The 16,412-nt window shown below is 52.0% G+C and overlaps 2 protein-coding genes across 3 annotated transcripts; one reads left to right on the top strand and one right to left on the bottom strand.

Annotated features, from left to right (window-relative positions):
* Positions 1–1,000: 1,000 nt before the first annotated feature.
* On the top strand, positions 1,001–5,086 carry CTXN1 (cortexin 1). Its single transcript, XM_051972452.1, has 2 exons — positions 1,001–1,168; positions 2,365–5,086. The coding sequence occupies exon 2, from the start codon at positions 2,445–2,447 to the stop codon at positions 2,706–2,708; it is 264 nt and encodes an 87-aa protein (XP_051828412.1). The 5' UTR covers positions 1,001–1,168; positions 2,365–2,444; the 3' UTR covers positions 2,709–5,086.
* Positions 5,087–6,110: 1,024 nt separating this feature from the next.
* Positions 6,111–16,197, bottom strand: SNAPC2 (small nuclear RNA activating complex polypeptide 2). 2 transcript variants are annotated; one of them, XM_051972450.1, is made up of 5 exons: positions 15,727–16,197; positions 10,072–10,191; positions 9,635–9,703; positions 7,986–8,301; positions 6,111–7,765 (listed from the first exon to the last, which is right to left on the bottom strand). In XM_051972450.1, exons 1-5 carry the CDS (start codon positions 15,919–15,921, stop codon positions 7,404–7,406), a joined length of 1,062 nt encoding a protein of 353 aa, XP_051828410.1. In that variant the 5' UTR covers positions 15,922–16,197; the 3' UTR covers positions 6,111–7,403. The 2 variants fall into 2 exon arrangements, with proteins under 2 accessions (XP_051828410.1, XP_051828411.1); XM_051972451.1 differs by lacking the exon at positions 15,727–16,197 and adding an exon at positions 14,731–15,366.
* Positions 16,198–16,412: the final 215 nt, after the last annotated feature.

Below are 16,412 nucleotides of genomic sequence, written 5' to 3'. Positions count from 1 at the left end.
TTCAATTCCTGGATACAAGTGTCAGTTTTGAGGTGTTGGGCCCATACTAATGGAAGAAGACAGACTGGGATGTAGGGAACAACCACAACTCCCCAATCCAGTTCCTGAACAAAGGAAAAAATAGTGGGACCCCCAAGCATATCGGGTTTGGGCCCTAAACTGGTCTATGCTAGTAAACTGAAGGGAGTGTGAGGCAAAAAGGGATGAGGGGAGGTCTGTGGCCGGAGGCTGAGACCTTTTCCCAGTCTCAACTCCAGGATCTGGACTTGGGGGGGCTAGGTAAGGTGGGCATTGGGGCTGGGAAGAACTGAGATAGGGTCTGTAGAGTAGAAAGGGAGTGAATTTTAGAACCAAAGATGTGTTTTAGAATCTTCCTAATGGGGATCATGAGATAATGTAAGCTGAGAAGGGGAAGGAAAAAAGTACCTATCTCCTACCTACTATGTGCCAGACACTGTTAAGCCTTAAAAAAAAAAAAAAAAAAAAATCCAAAGATTTACTCAACAGTCCTGTGAGGGAGATGCTGATATCCCCATTTTATAGTTGAGGAAACTGAGGCCGACAGAGACAACGTGACTTACTCAGGATCACACAGCTAGGAAGGGTCTGAAGTGGGATTTTTTAATTCGGGACTTTGGGATTTCATGCCCAGCTCTCTATTTACTGCGCCATCGGCCTAGGCTGGGGTCTGTGAGGCTTGTGGGGACGGATGCGGGGTGGGTCGGTCAGAGAAGACGGAACAGTGGAAGCAGGGGAGTGGGCTTGGTCGGGGAGGAGCTGGGCTCCACAGCATTTAGGTGGGGGAAACAGGACCGTTCCGCGGCCGGAGCAGGTATTGGAGAGGAGTGGCCGAGAAGGGCTAAGTTACGGGCTGGGCTGGAGGCTTCCGGCCCCTAAAGAGTTAAGGGGCTGTGCGGTGGGGAGCCCTACCTCTCTTTCCTCCCGCCCCCTCCCCCGCTCCTTGGGAGTCTTGGCGGCGGCCCCGCCCCCGTCGCCATGGGAACAGCCGCGGCGGCTCCGGCTGCACCTCCTCCGTCTCCTCGGGCAGGGCAGGCAGGGCCAGCTGAGCCGGGGTTGAGCGCACGGAGACGCGGGGAGAGCGAAGAGGAGGAGCGGAGAGGAGCTGGGTTAAGGGAGCGCACCGAGCCGCCGTCACCCCCAGCCCTGGGTGAGGGAGGGGACTGTGGAGGGGTGGGGGCAGAGGGCAAAGGGGCAGGAGCCACGGGCTGGAAAATGGGGCTGGGGGCGAGCCCAGATGGGGAGGGGGCTGCAAGGGCGGGGCGAAGGCAGACGAAGAAGGGATTGCGGGGGTGACACGGAAGGGGCAGGGGATAGGGGGCGACCTTGGGCAAAGCATCATTTTGGGGGCTCGGGGGCACGTGGGCTGGAGGGTGAATGGGTAGAATGGTGGCGGGCAACGACCCCTGAGAGCACCCGGGAGAGTGGGCGCAGACTGGGGTGGCTGGATAGCTGGAGCAGGCAAGGGAAGGGAAGCAACCCTCAGTTAGGTGAGGCTGGGCTGGGGCTGGGGCTGGGGCTGGGGCTAGAGATGGTTGGGGGCTGGGGTGCGCGGGTGTAGGGTGTGGTGTGGAACGAGATGACTCGAGTGCCCAGCTCTCCAGGTTCTTCGTCCCCTCCCTCCGAGTCCGAGGGCTGGGTGGGGGACAAGAGGAGAGATAGGCGAGTACTTGGGCGTGGGCAGGTAGGAGAAGGGTGGGTGGGCTCAGAGGTAGGGAGAGGGTGGGAGGTGGTGAGGTGAGATGGGTGGGGACGTGGGTTTGAAGTGGTGTAAGGGAGTAGGGGGCTGGTGGTGCTGAGGGTGAAATAGATGGGGGATGGAACCGAGGGAAATTGGGTGTACGAGGGCGGGGAGGGGAGGAGGATGGAAGTGGTGTGAGAGGAAGGTGTGTTGAGGTTCCAGGGTCTGAAGGGGGGTTGGAAAGAGAAGGTGAAGTTAAATTGGGTTTCCGGGGTCCGTATGGTGTGTGGCTGGATGAGGAAAACTGTGGGGCGCCGGAGATTAGGTGATGGGACTCTGGGGGGATGGCGGACCAGAGTGGGACAGGACAATTTAAGTGAGGTGGGGGGCAGAAGGGGGCTGTAAGAAGGGTAGTGGGGAAATAGAGAGAGAGGGGTGTATGGTTGTGGAGCGGAGTGGTAATGAGGGGAGCCTCGGAGTATGGGGGCGGGGATGGGTGTGTAGGATGCGTAGCGGGATGGAGATTTAAGGGAGCCGTGGCGTTGGGCACTGAGTGAGGGTTTGGGGGGGCGAAGGCACGCGGAAGGGGCCGAAGTGAGACAGGCGCGGGGCGGGGGCCGCTAGGGGCGTGGCAGCCATTTGTGGCTTCTCTCCCTCTCCCCCAGGTCTCTGTGCCAGTCCGGTCCCGGTCGTGGCCCCAGAGGGGGAGGCGGCCAGGCAGGCGATGTGAGCTGCCCGTGGAGCCATGAGCTCCGCCTGGACTCCAGACTACGAGGCGCTGTCCCCGGCAGGGGCTCCAGGGCCGGGGGGGTCCGGGGGGTCCGCGGGGCTGGACGCTGAGCAGCGAACGGTCTTCGCCTTTGTTCTCTTTCTGCTGCTGTTCCTGGTGCTGCTCATGGTGCGCTGCGTCCGCATCCTCCTGGACCCCTACAGCCGCATGCCTGCCTCGAGCTGGACCGACCACAAGGAGGCACTAGAGAGGGGCCAGTTCGACTATGCGTTGGTGTGAAGGCAGAGCGGAGGGGTCCCGCGCCTCCCCTCCCGGCCCCGGCCCCGGCCCCGAAATCCCACCCTCTCTCTCCTCCCTGCCCTGACAGTCTAGCCCATCCCCAGGCGGCCCAGAACCGTCTCCCTTCTTGCCCCCCAGCCTGGTCTAGGGCTTCCCAAACTCACGCCCTCTCACTTCACTGCATCCATGAACCCACCGGGCCGAAGCTCAGGCTTTCCTTGTCCACATCCCGCGATTCCCGCCCGGCCTGGCCTGGGACCCGAGGTCCAGGGGCTGTCCTATCCCCGTGACCCCAAACCTAGTCTAGGCCTCCCTTTTCCAGCCCAGATTGCATCTCCAGCCTGGAACCGGAATCCCGGGCTTCTCCTAACTGACTCCTGCTTCTAAGCTCCCATCCGACCCCCAGCCCCCGCCCGAGGCCACCGGATGAGCGGACCTAAGGTCTGGCAGCTGATGTTTTTCACTGGAGTGGGCCGTCCTCCCCACCCACTTCCATCAGGAAAGCACTAGAGTGAGCAAGCTCTGGGAGGCAGGTCCCCTGTTGTGGGCTTTGGGGAGCTTTCAGGCAGGAATGGTGGCTGCTCATCCCCTCTTACCCTGCACCTGCGCTGCCCGCTCCCTAATGCTGGATAGTCAAAGCTCTGGATGCTGCAACCTCCTCCCTTTCCTCTGCCCGTCTGACCTCCCGGCCTCCCCTTCCCTTATGACAGCTGTCTGGCCTTTCTCCCAGAGCACTCAGGACTGACCCCTCCCCAAGACTGCAGAATCCAGTCACTCAAGCTCCCCCTGCCGCGGGATCATCTTCCAGATTGAGAAATTCAACCAGCCCACTCCCCTTCCCCCCTCCCAGCCCTCTGGCCCCTCAATGCACCAAGCATTTGGTAAGCACCTACTGGTGGCAGGGCGCTCTGCCGCCAGCCCAGCCCCCCTCTCCCTGGCCTCAGAAGCCTCCTTTTCCGATGGTTGACCTCCTGGTCAAGGGGATCCTGAGCTGAGGGGCTTCATCAAGGCACTGTGGGCAGTGCGGGGAGTATGTTTGTGAAGGATACAATTGAACCCATCTCAACACTTCTTGAATGTCTACAGAGTGAAGGGCAGCAGGTGGCTCAACAGAGTTAGTGATGGGTTTCTTTGACAAGGCTCTAGCTAGCTACAGGTCAGCCCCGACCCCTTATTAGCCACCCTCCCTCCCCGCCTTTCCCCATCATGGAGGGAATTGTGGCCCTCTGTGACCCCACCGCACACTCTCCTCATGTGACTGTGGTGACCTGTAAGCCTGTCTCCCTAGCCCTAATCAGGGGCCTTCTGCCCTCCCAGACCCCACAGGCTGACTTGTTCTCCACCTCTGTGCCTTCATTCCCCCCATTTCCCCGCCTAGAAGGGCATCCCCAACTTCTCGGCCACCTGCTCTTTTTCCTTATGATATCCTTACCATTCCTCCCTTTGCTTTGCTGTCTGTCTCCCCCCGCCCCTCCCAAGCATGGAAGCTTATGAAGGACACGGGGGCTTCTTCCCCTTGGATTACCGTGAGGGTTTTTCATTCAGGGCCGGTGCCTGGCCAGCTCCCCGTCACCCCTGCTCCGTCCCGCAGGATTTATTACCGACTTCCCACAAGTGCTGAGCCTGCACCCACCTGGCTGGGCTCTAGGACCAAAGCAGCAGCTCACCCAGACTTCCCGCCTGAGCTTAAGCTAGCAGAGGCGCCAGGACGGGCCAAACACAGGCCAGGGGAAGGGGAGGAAGGCTGGACAGTGGACAGAGGCAACACCGCAGCGACTGTAGCTCAGGCCCAAATAATAAATAACAATCACCCTGTCCTGAATGTGAGTGGTTTTGTGATGAGGTGGGGAAAAGCTTCAAGGTGAATGAGAGAGTAGAGTGACGGGTTCAAGTCTCAGCTCTCTAGCCGGGTGTCCTTGGGCATAAACCTCCCACTCCCTGGGGCTGTTGCCCCGCTATAAAATGGGGAGGGAGCAGGGGCTGGGCTGGATGTCTAGGGCATTGTCCCATTTCCGACATTCGGTGGTTCTGTCCTCCTGATCCTGGCCATGCTGATCAACTACTTCACATGCTGCTCTCGCCACCACCAGACTCCTCCCCCACCCCACCATCCCTGTGCCCTTCCAAAACCAGGCCTGGGTCACACAGTCCTGTTCCTCTGCCCCAGCCCCTCCTGCGGATGCTGTTGCAGAGTCGGAGGGTCTCAGAAGCTAGCAGCCCTGGCCTCTTAGTGCCACTGTCCTCCCCTCTCCTCCTGCCTTCGGCCCCACCACGGCTTGCTCCTGACAGCACCTCTTCCAGTGACATCTTCTCAAATTCACCTTAAACCCCCAGTCCCATCTGCTTCCCCTCCCCCAATAAACACCTTTGTACCCTCATTTCCATGAGACAGTGTGTTAAGGGCCTGCTAAGCCCAAAGTGGGGGCAGAACAAAACCATCCCCAGAGTGCTTCCCCCTCTCGTCCCGTTGCACCGCCCGTCCTGTGGAAGGCAGGCCACAACGCCTCTACCTCGGCGGCTGCCCCTCGCTCCCGTGCCTCATTCTAACATCTCAGTGCGGCCGAGGTTCAAGGAGCAATGACATTCTGTGCTGGGGCAGGGGAGGGAGGCGGACGGCCCCTGACCAGCCCCAGACACTGAAAGTGAGGGGGAGGGTGATGCAATGGTGAACGAAGGGCAAGGAGTGAGGAGGAGTCGGGGCTAGGGACAGCATCTGAGGGCTTCTGGCCCAGAGCGGCGCTTCAGCCGCTGGTGTGACTGGGACGGCAGAGGAAAGAGGGCTTTAGAGCAGATGCAAGGACCACGAGCCTCCCCGTGGCCTGGGCCATCCCAGGCGCTGCAGCCAGAAGGGGCCCATTCACAGAGGCAGGCCTGAAGAGTGACTTAGTGGGAGGAATGCTGCACTGGCGGGCCCGCCAGGGTCCGTTTAAATCCCATCTCTGCTTTATGTGGAGCACGTCTCACCATCCCCGATCACGCCGGGATGGACCAGAAGCACAGAACTCTCAGGAGGGGGCTCTCCACACTTGCTGGGGCATCGCTGGTTGAGGTGCTAACTCTAATGGAAAATGGGGGCATTAATCGGCACACGACCTCCCTCAGTAACCCTGCTCTGCAGTAATGGGAGACGGCATCCCTGCCAAGCTAAGGATGCATGGACACGGGGTCTCAGGGAAGTCAGAGACAAAGTGCAGTCCCGGGTCTGCCTCTTTCCTGTGACCAGACGCAAGGTGGGGAAAGCAGGCTCTGGAAGTCAGCTGGCACTTCTCTGAGGTGGCCTGGGACCGGGAGGATAACCAGAACCTCAGAGAGAGACAAAAACAACAGTGCCGGGAAGCTGGGCCGGGACGGGGCATGGGGTAAGAAATGTTCGTTTTGTACTTCTTTCGAAATGAATCAACATTTTGTAGATTGTTTATTGCGTCATATATTTAGGCAAAAGAGAGTATAGCCACGGCCCATTTTTCAGTCATGATACCATTCAATATTCTGTTTGATGAAACTTGAGGGTGGGAAGGAATGGAAAAAAACAAAAACAGAATTGTAAAAGCAGCTTATGCTTCTGTGAAGAGAAGAGACCGGCTGATTTTAAGTTAAACACCTCAAAATTCCCTGTTTAATTGGGGTATTAACAAGAAAAATTAATTTGGTGTTAACAGTTATCGAGCACAGTTAACATGGAATGACTTGTCAAAGGAACAAAGGTGGGAGCTTGAGTCAACTACTACTGAAATTAATTTTTGAGAAAGCACATCTTAGCATTAATTAGGCAAAGTAAACAGTTACATTTTAAAATTTAAATGGCAAAATATAAATGACTTAACAATGGTTATCCAATCACTCATAAATTATGCTGAGGAATTTTAATTACTTGTAATTTATTTGTTTTCATTAAGTTTTTAAATTTACATTTTAAAAATAAAAACCAGCATCCAGATTTTTCCTTATATTCTTTCTGAAACCAAGATATATTTTTTAGATTATATCTGCACCCATCAGCAACCAAACCAGAAGGCTGAGGCAAAAACTCAACCTTCACTATAATATGTAACTAAGGTATCAAAGGAATGATAACACTGAAGTGGTAAATATTAGAGTGTTTGGATGTTAAACTATATCCCACACACCAGGCAGAGGGGAGAAAAGAAGAGAGATGTTAATGCTCATTAGAGATACTCAACAAGTATTTGCTAAATAAGCAAATGATTTTTTAAATCACATTTAAATCATACTTTAAAAAGTTTAAAAAGTGCTTTTCCCAGAACAACCACGGCTGTTCCAGAACTCCCAGGATTCATCTGCTTGAAATCTCTTCCAAACATATATACAACTTCAAACCCAGAGAAGGATTGGGGTTCCACAGAGCAAATGATTCCCAGTTCTATGAACTCTGAAATCTCTTTACATTTTGACCAAGCACAAATTCTTAGATATTTGTTCAGAGACATTAATAGGGGCTCGAATAAACCCAGAGTCATAGAACTGTCTAGAAACCTAGGATAAAACATCAAAGGAATTTCAGAAATAATAAACATAGTTTTGTTTCTTGGGAATACATCTTTTTTCTCTCCTCCTCCCACCCTAATCACACACAGGCCCCCCCCCCCATACACACACACAGTCACACAGTCTCCTCCTGGCCCCCTCCCCACCCCAGCCCTCAGCCTGGTTCCCTGGCAAAGGGTCTGCCAGCACTCACTGCCCAGGAGCTGCCACGTGAGACAGAAGCTCCAAGGGAAGCAGGAATGGGTTCAGAGGACAGAACTCCAGGTCCTGCCACAGCTGGTGCTGAGCCGAGGGCGGACTTGGCCCAGAGGCAGCAGGACTCTCAGCAGGGGGGCTCTCTAGGCTTCCAGGGTCCCTGCTGCCGGAGGCGCTACCTTCACCATCTTGCACCAAGGGGCCTTTCCCGGGGTCCCCGTGGCTTGGGTCTGAGGGCTGCTGGGGGCGCATCAGTTTCCTATAGGAACCAGCCATGTGGGCCTGCAGCCTTTCGCAGGGCAAGCGGCTGAGCTCTTCGGGCAGGGACATGAGCAGATCGAGGAGGACGGCGGATTCTAGGGACGCAGAAGAAGGGTGAATGAGTGGTCGGTGGTAGTGATGATGTCAGAGCCCCTGAAGGACTCCAAAGCACTTTACAGGTAGGATCTCATTTAATTCTCCCAGCAGCCCCAGGAGGAGATTAATGACTCGTCCAGGGTCACACGGTATCTCTGAACTCCAGGTTCAATAGCGGTCTAAGCAGAAGCCCACCCCATCATCCCTGTCCCCACTCACCTCCTGGGGAAAGCTCAAGCGCCTTGCCACTCCGGGATATGCTCGACAGATATTTGTAGATCTTCTCAAAGTCGATGACGAGGTTTCCATTTGTGGGTGCGGCCGGGCCGGATTTGCAGGAGTCAGTCTTGTCCGGGGTGCCCGAGGGCCCAGAGTCTCCCCCGCTGGTCTCCTGGGTGGGCTCTGGGGCCTGAGGTGGGGGTTCTCCCTGGAAGTTAGACTCTTGGCAGAGAAGCTGTCTCTCACTGGCTTGGGTCGGCTTCTCGGGAATGGAGTGGAGCAGACTCACGGGCTCTGTCGCAGCAATGGTCAGGATCTGGGAGGGGCAGAGAGAACAGAGGCACGGCATAAAGGGCCCACAGCCAGGGGCCTGACACCCGGAGGAGGCAGGAGAGCTCAGAGCAGCCCCTCACCATGAATTCCTTCTTCCTCTGGGTCAGGGGCTCTTTGAATTCCCACCTCCTTTATTTCCAGAAATTATATTTATTTCTCTTCACAGGCCTTTTTCTTCCGGACCAGTGGAAGGAAAAAAAAAACTCCACTGTTATTATCATGCATGGTCCAGCAAACAAAAACCTACATTGGCCAGGCCAAAAACCAGACAGCTCCCTCTGCATCTGAAGTTCACCCTCTCTTGCAGGAGGTGCAATGCCAGGGGATCTCTTCACCCTTTCTCGTGTTTATGGGCCTCTGGCAGTTTAGTGACATCCACAGATTCCTTTTCAGAATCATGTTTTAAGTCATTAATTAGAAGTTAGTGAAAATAAAGTTAGTTAGTAATTTAAGCATTTATTAAGTAGGTTTCATGTGCCAGGGACTGGGGAGACAGAGAAGCAACAAACAAGCCCCACTGCTCTCAAAGAGCTCACAGTCTAACAAGGAAGACAGCGTGCACATAGCCAGGGAACAAACAAGCTACAGACAGCCCAGGTTGTGGGCAATCAGCAGGGGGAGGCACTGGCATCAAGGGGGGAGAGGGAGGGCCTCCCGCAGAAGGTGGGAGCTGGGGAGCCAGAGGAGGTAGGAGCAGGAGAATGCCAGGCATGGGGGACAACCATCAAAGACAAGGGAGGGAGAGGGTCAGGGCCTGAAAAGCCAAACAGGATAACTACCTGATCCCAGGGGTAATAAGGAGCCATTGGAGTTTACAAAGGAGGGTGTACTTTTTTTTTTTTCATTAAAGTTCAAAGAATCTCTTGAAAATTATTCATGGAACCCTTGTGGGGGGAGGGGAGGGGAGATGGGAGAATGTGTCAAGCCTAGTTTAAGAACCCCTACTCTAGTTTTTCCCCAAAACACAGAGCATGGGCAGTACTTTCTTAGAAAGACCCTTTTCTGTCACCCTTTTCTGATGGCTTATCCTGACTCCAAAGGCCTTGGGCCCTTGAAGGCAGCTCTGTAAGTTAACCAACATGGAAAGCCTCCAAGTCTGGTCTGGGGCAGGCTATGGGCATCTGCCCTTAAGGCTTAGCAGAGCCCTATCCCTAGATAGCTGCCATGAGAGGATGGGGTTTTTAACTGTAGGAGCTCAAGAAGGCAATCAACTATGATACAGCAAGTGCTAACAGAGACTGAGGGCAGTGCCCACCCTCGTGAAAGCAGTTTCTGGAAAACAGAAATGAGTTCAAGAATTCCAGGGCCCCTGATACCTGGGAAAAGGCAGTAGTCATGGCTTCTTCCAGCTGGCTGGTCACCTTTTTAGCCAGATCTGTCCAAACCTAGAATTGAACACAGGATCATAATCTGATCACATGGGGCTACTGCTAGCCTTATCCTGGTCTCCCTTTTTCCTCACCCAGCTCCACTTTGTATATCTCAAAGACTCTTCTCACACCCAGACAAGAGCCACAGCATCACAGGGACCCTAAAGCATCTAGTCCAATCCCCTCTTTTTACAGATCAGGAAACTACAGAAACTAAAGGACTGGCTCTGTGTCACAGAGTCATAAGAAGCTGAGCCCTTTCAAAGCTCCGATCCTTCCATGTGGTTCGATAATAAAACTGCATCTTTCATCTCAAGCCCCATCCTTATGGGTCTCCTGTCCCCCATGTTTTAACTTCTCTGGTATTCTCAGCCCATCTTCACCTCAATGGGGGCTGGAATCTCAGCCTTAGGACGCCTCTGTTCCTTCTGGCAGCAGTGATGCTCCTGCTGAATCACCTCCCGGGCCACACGACGCTTCAACGACTGGAGGAAATCCTGGATCTAGGAAGAAAGGCAGAAGGACTAGGGAAGGAATCGGGATGCTAATGTCCTGAGTCTGAGTGCTTAGCTTGGAGTAGGGCTGAGAGCTGTCACACTCTTCCCCCAAGCACCCAATGAATCCAAATCCAAGTCAACTTGCATCATTAATCACGATAATCATAATTACTGGCACTTATAGTGCTTTAAGGCTGGCAAAGCACTTAACGCATATTAACTCATCTAACTATGTGCCAAACACTGATAGGCAAAAACAGTTCCTGCCCTAAAGAAGCTCCAGATATAATCTAAATTAAATCTCTTCTTCTACTAGAGGCTTTCCTTGATTTCCCCTGCTAGGTTAAGTTCTGTCCCTTAAACTCAGAGATATCTTTGTTTACATCTTCTTCTATATGTGTTATTATCATTGATGTATGCTATTTGTTTCAGTCTTAACCCCCATGAGATTCTGAGTTCCAGGATTAGCATTCTAGAAAGTTTCTGACTCATATGTAGAAATCCATCTATTTTCAAAAACCCATCTGATGAAGTGTTTCATATTAGTCTTATGGAAGAGACAGAGAGATGTGAGCTAGATCATTGGTGTAAAATTCAAAGATAAAGATCCCGCTGGCTGTTTATTGACTTAGAAAACTGCATATTAACATTATCTATGTTTTGGTTTGTTTTACTCATTTTGTTAAATACTTCTCAACTGAAATTTGATATTTCTGGGCTAGATCAGGGCTTTTTAAACTTTTTCTGTTTGTAATCCCTTTTCACCCAAGAAATTTTTATGTGACCTTGTAGGTGTATAAAACATATATAAAACATGTATTGTATTTAACATATTTAACATGTATTAGACTACCTGCCATCTGGGGGAGGGAGTGGAGGGAAGGAGGGGGAAAGTTGGAACAGAAGATTTTGCAAGGGTCAATGCTTAAAAATTACCCATGCATTTATACCCATATAGATACATATACCCATGCATATAATAAAAAGCTATAATAATAAAAAAGCATGTATACAAATTACACTTACTGATAATAAATCAAAATTTTGCAACCCCTACATTCAATTATGAGATCCCACATGAAGCCATGAATCATAGTTTAATAAGCTATTACAATTGCATAGATGGAGAACCAGCCGAATGACTGGACTTAAAGGGTAAACATTAATGAATCGGTATCAAGTTGGAAGGGAGTTTGCAGTGGAGTACATCAAGGATTGTTATTTGGTTACATGCTGATTAATGTTTTTTACCAATAACTGGCATGCTTTTCAATCTTATAAACACTACAGATCCGGAAGGGATTGCTAATAAATAAAATGGATGGCTACATTCAAAAAGGTCACCCCATGCAGGAATACTTGGGACAAAATTCAGTGGGTAGGGATGAAACAGCAATGTCATGGTGGGGAGAAGCATGTGGCCTTCAGATCTTGGCTCTGCCCTTTCCTGCCTAGACCACCACAGAGAACTCATTGTCTTCTCTAGCTTTATTCTCCTTATCTAGAAAACAAAGGAAGGGATTGGATCTACTGGTGTGTGGAGTCCTTTCCAACTCGAAATCTGTAAAATAGTGAAATAAAGGTTCTTCCATGTGGGTTTAAAAAGCTCAGCTTCACCAGGTGGGACAGGCGTGGGGATTGTCGCCCTTCATTAGAACATGAGTTCCATGAGAACAGGTTGTCTTGGCGTTTTATTTGTCTCCCCAACACTTAGCACAGTGCTTGGCTCACAGCTAACAGTTAAGTGCTTTTCCAGCGGTTCCATTCCATTCCGAAGCATGGCAAGCCAGCAGCTTGTCTGAGAAGTACGTGGTGTTTGGCTGACTCACTGAGCCAAGCAGCCAAAATAGAGCCTACAGTGCATTAAGAGAGGCACAGCTTCCAAGAACAAAGAGGTGACGGTCCCACCGTACTCTGCCTTGGTCAGAGCGCTCCTGGAGCGTTTTACCAAGCCTGGCCACACTTTGGGAAGGCCTCGATCGGCTGGGAAAAGGCCGTGAGTGCATGAAGGAATTAGAAGAAGAGTTGGACTCTGTTCTGTCTGGGTCCAGAGGGCAGAACAAGGAACAATAGGGTGAAGGATGCCCAGAGGCCAATGGAGGCTTGATGTAAGGCTGGAAAGAGGCTGCCTTGGGAGGTCAGAGAGTCTCTCTGCCTTAAGGTTTGAAGCTGGACCTAGGTGCTAGATAAGCCTTCTTCTTCAGGTTGGACTTGGATAATGTAGCTACTGAATGAACTCCCGTAAGGCCCTGCTTGAGGACAAGGCATGTCCTTGGAACCTGGCACACAGTAGGTACTTAACAAATGCTTTCTGAACTGCTTTTCACCTCCAGAATGCTGTGGCTCTCTAATTGACCCAGGGACTTGCACTCAGAAGATTCCTCATAACTGTGTTGAATTTGAATGAACTGAATAGAGAAAATCCCAATTATCTTTTTTCCCTAGGACCATTCCCCTTATCTTGCCTGAGGAAGACAGAAGAGATGGCCTCTCCTTCCCAAAAGGAGGGATCTTCTTTGTGCTGGATCCATTTTTCTCCCAAAGCTGACCTCAATCATTTTCTGGAACCCTCTGGTTTCAATATATTAGCCTGCCCTCAGCTCTCTCTCTGGAGAGATCTAGAGATCATTAAGTCAAATGTGTTCATTTTAAATATGGAAAAATTGAAGCAAGGAAAAGGGAACTGGCTGGCCCAATGTGACAAAATCAAGAGCAGGGTGTCCAGATTTACACCAAGTACTCTGGGCATAGAAGGAGCACAAGCTCAGTGTCCCCAAGCCTCACTTCCATCCAGGGGACCCCTCTTATGGCTCCCCCCACCAGGCCTTTCCCACCTTAGCCTCAAGCTATCCCAACTTCAGCTGCCTCCAACTAGGCTCAGCTGAGTCTCACCTTTCACAGCACAGATTAATAATGATGATGATAAGAACAATGGCAGCATTTATATAATGTTCTAAAGTTTGCAAAGTGCTTTTCGTTATCTTATTTGGTCTTCACCATAACCTTGAGTAGTAGGTTATTATTCTCTTATACAGTTCAGGAAACTGAGGTTGAAAGCAGTGATGTTACTTGCCCAAGATTCTAGAGCTAGTTCCTGTCTGAGGCAGAATTTAAATTCAGGTCTTCCTGATTCGAGGTCCAGCACTCCATCCACTGTTTTCTAGTTGGCCTAAATTCAGCCCCAGACCCTCATCTAGAACTCACCTGAGTCCTGGCCCTGGCCCCACCCCCCATGTAAGCTTTCAGGCTTGGGCTCAGTCCCCTTACTGCTGGCCCCAGAAGCCCCGCTCCCTCTCCTAAGCTTACCTGGGACCCCCTCTCCATGCTCAGTTCAGATCCCTTAGAATTCTCCTCCCCATGTGAAACTGATTTTGGCCACCTAAACGCTGCCACTTTCTTCATCACGACTTAGCTCTTGCCAGGAAACCTCTGCCTCCCTCCAGCCTCACCTCTCATCCTGGCCTGGACCCACCTGAGCCTCAAACTTTGCCTTTTCTCTGCAGCCCAGCCTCCAACCTTCCACCTCTCCTACCCCCATGACCTCCAATTTCTTGACCCCTCAATTGTCTCCCAGGCCATCTCCCTTGTATAGGCCACTCTATCTTCTTTTTTTCCATCCTGATCCCTTGGTAAACCAATTCAATTTTACATTGTGGCTCTCTCCTGAATCCATAACCTTTTTATTTTTCCTCCATTATTCCCTGTCAGAACTCAGCCTTGGATCCCTCCCCCCATTTCCACTTTCCATACTACAATATGCTACAAAATGAAGATGGAGAAAATCACCCAATCATTCTGACTAAATCCACAACCTCAAATGAGCCTTCACTGCTGCTAGGCAATCCTTCCATACATCCCTTATCAATTCACTCTGGCAGCAGATCTTCCAAACCCTCTCACACCTCCTCAAAACCTTCCATGGCTCTCCCTCCCCCAGCTCTTTCAAATGAGAACTTCATCTCATATATTACAGAAAAAAAATTGAGGTCATTCATCATGAGCTCCCTCCTCTCCCTTCTTCCTCATCTCCTATCACTCAGGTGCCTTCTGCCCTCTCTCCTCTTCCACCCCTCTCACCTGATAAAGCAGGCTTCTTACTCCTTACCAAGGCTCTCTCCCTTCTCAAGGGGACCTTTTCGTCCTGTCTCCTCCAACAGATTCTCCCCCTCGGTCATCCCTACTCTGTCCCCTATTTTCAATCTCTCCTCTCTAGGCTCATTTCCTGCTGCCTACACACAAGCCTGGTGACCCTCAGGGCTCTGCCCTAGGCCCTCAGCTCTTCTCCCTCTACACTACTTCACCTGGTGATCTCATCAGCTTCAGGGGAGTTAGTTACCATCTCTAACCCGATGGTCTCTGCTGATGTTCACTTTTATAACTCCAACTGCTTTTCAGATATCTTGAAGCAGATGTCCAGTGAACATATGAAACACAAAACAATTATCTTTTCCCTTAAACCCTCTCCACCTTCTACCTATTACTGTGGAGGGCTACCCGTGTCCCAGTCCCTTGGGCGCCCAACCAGGAGTCATCCCCCTCTCTCACCGGCATCCATCAGCTGTCAATTGCCAACACCTGTCAATTTCGCCTTTGCATGTTTCCTTCTCTCCTCTGACACCGCCTCTGCCTGGCGGCAGATTCTCATTACCTCCTACCAGGACTAGAACAACAGCCTGCTGGGAGATCCTACCTGCTTCAAGCTTCTCCCTACTCCAACCCATCCTCCCTTCAGCCACTAAGGCACAGATCTGATCACATCGCCCCTGTTCCTATTCAATAAACTCCACTGGCTCCCTATTGCTCCAGGATCAAATGCAACACGTCCTATTCGACATCCTCCTTTTCCAGTTTTCTTGCACCTTACTTCCATGCAAGTATTCTTCCATCTAGGGGCCTCCTGGCTGTTGCACGAATAACGCCCTTCATCTCTCAGCTCTGAGCATTCTCTCTGGTTGTCCCGGACTAACGACTTCCCTAGCTTTCTTTAAGTCCCTGCTAATATCCCGCCTTCTAGAAGAAGCCTTCTCCTGCCCCTCGATTCCAGGGCCTCCCCTCTGTCAGGTGTCTCCTATTTATCTAGTAGACAGCCTGTATTGTACTAGGTTCATGCATACAATCAGCATAGGCGCCGGAAGCAGAGCTGTGCGCCGTGAACCCCTCGAGAGCACGTTCTGTCTTTTTCCTCTTTCTGTATCCCCAATACTCGGCACCGTGCCTGGCACACGGTCAGCACTTAATCAATACGGACTGATGGACGGACTGACCTTGCACTTGGCCACATGCCCACGCACCACACTCCCATAACTCGTCCCGCCCCTTTCCCTTCATTCCCGCCCCGACAGCCTCTCTCTGGTCTTTGTCCCACCCCTGCGCCCCGCCCCTTACTCCTAAAGGAGCCTATCCCTGCTTCTCCTTTTCCGTAAGCCCCGCCCCCGCATCAGTCTCGCACAATTTCTTTTTCCTCGGGTCTGCCCCCAGACCGCAGCCTCATTCTGAACTGGGTTATGCTCCGCCTCGTTTCCTTCGGCCCCGCCCCCGAACCTCAGCCTCGCTCCGGTGGGGCAGCCCCTGCCTCAGCTCCGCAGCCGCTGGTTCCCGCTCCACGTCTTGTGCCTGCAGCAAACGGAGGAGCTGCTGCTTCTCCCGTGCGGTCCAGAGCGTGGCCGTGCGGACCCCGGTCGGGGCCAGCCCTCGGTACCGCGCCGGGGCCGCGCGCCGCCTGACAGGGGGTTTCATGATGGCCTGAACCGGGAGCTGACGCCTCCAGTCTTTAAATACGCTAATGGCCACTTCCGGATACGCCTTGGTACGGCGGCTGTTAAGAGCCAAAAAAGGGCCAACGAAGAGGCTTCGCTTTTTGCCTGCGCCGTTAGTTATGCTTTTGACCCTAGAGGCAGAGGGGAGAAATGAAGCCACGCCCCAGCTGAAAAGCCAATTCTTTAAGGCAAGAAATTGAAGGCTGCATCGCGCCCGTAACTTCCACAAGGTCTGAGATCTGTCGTAATAAACTATTGCCTCACACAAATGTCTCTAAAGTCTCAAACGCTTGAAACTTTTTCTTTCCAGGGCTTCGGGCTCCCCATTGCCTTCAACTTTTCGAAAGTTCACATTCGATACCTTGCTCATAAGTGATTGTTGGCACGGTGCTGTACCATTAGACTGCAAGCTCTCTGAGGGCAGGAACTGGGTTTCTTTGTCTCCCCCAACGCTTACCACAGTCAGACAAG

This window comes from Antechinus flavipes, chromosome 1, assembly GCF_016432865.1.
Source record: "Antechinus flavipes isolate AdamAnt ecotype Samford, QLD, Australia chromosome 1, AdamAnt_v2, whole genome shotgun sequence".
NCBI classification, from domain to species: Eukaryota; Metazoa; Chordata; class Mammalia; order Dasyuromorphia; family Dasyuridae; genus Antechinus; species Antechinus flavipes.
Note: the sequence above shows the minus strand (reverse complement) of the source record. Positions and strands in the feature narration are given on the sequence as shown.

Coding starts and splice junctions, on each gene's coding strand:
- CTXN1 (XM_051972452.1), top strand. CDS start 2,445: ATGAGCTCCGCCTGGACTCCAGACTACGAGGCGCTGTCCCCGGCAGGG.
- SNAPC2 (XM_051972450.1), bottom strand. CDS start 15,921: ATGAAACCCCCTGTCAGGCGGCGCGCGGCCCCGGCGCGGTACCGAGGG. Junction 10,192..15,726: donor CCCACCGGAGCGAGGCTGAG/GTTCGGGGGCGG, acceptor CTTTCTTCCTAG/ATCCAGGATTTCCTCCAGTC. Junction 8,302..9,634: donor TGACTACTGCCTTTTCCCAG/GTATCAGGGGCC, acceptor TGCCCCTCCCAG/ATCCTGACCATTGCTGCGAC.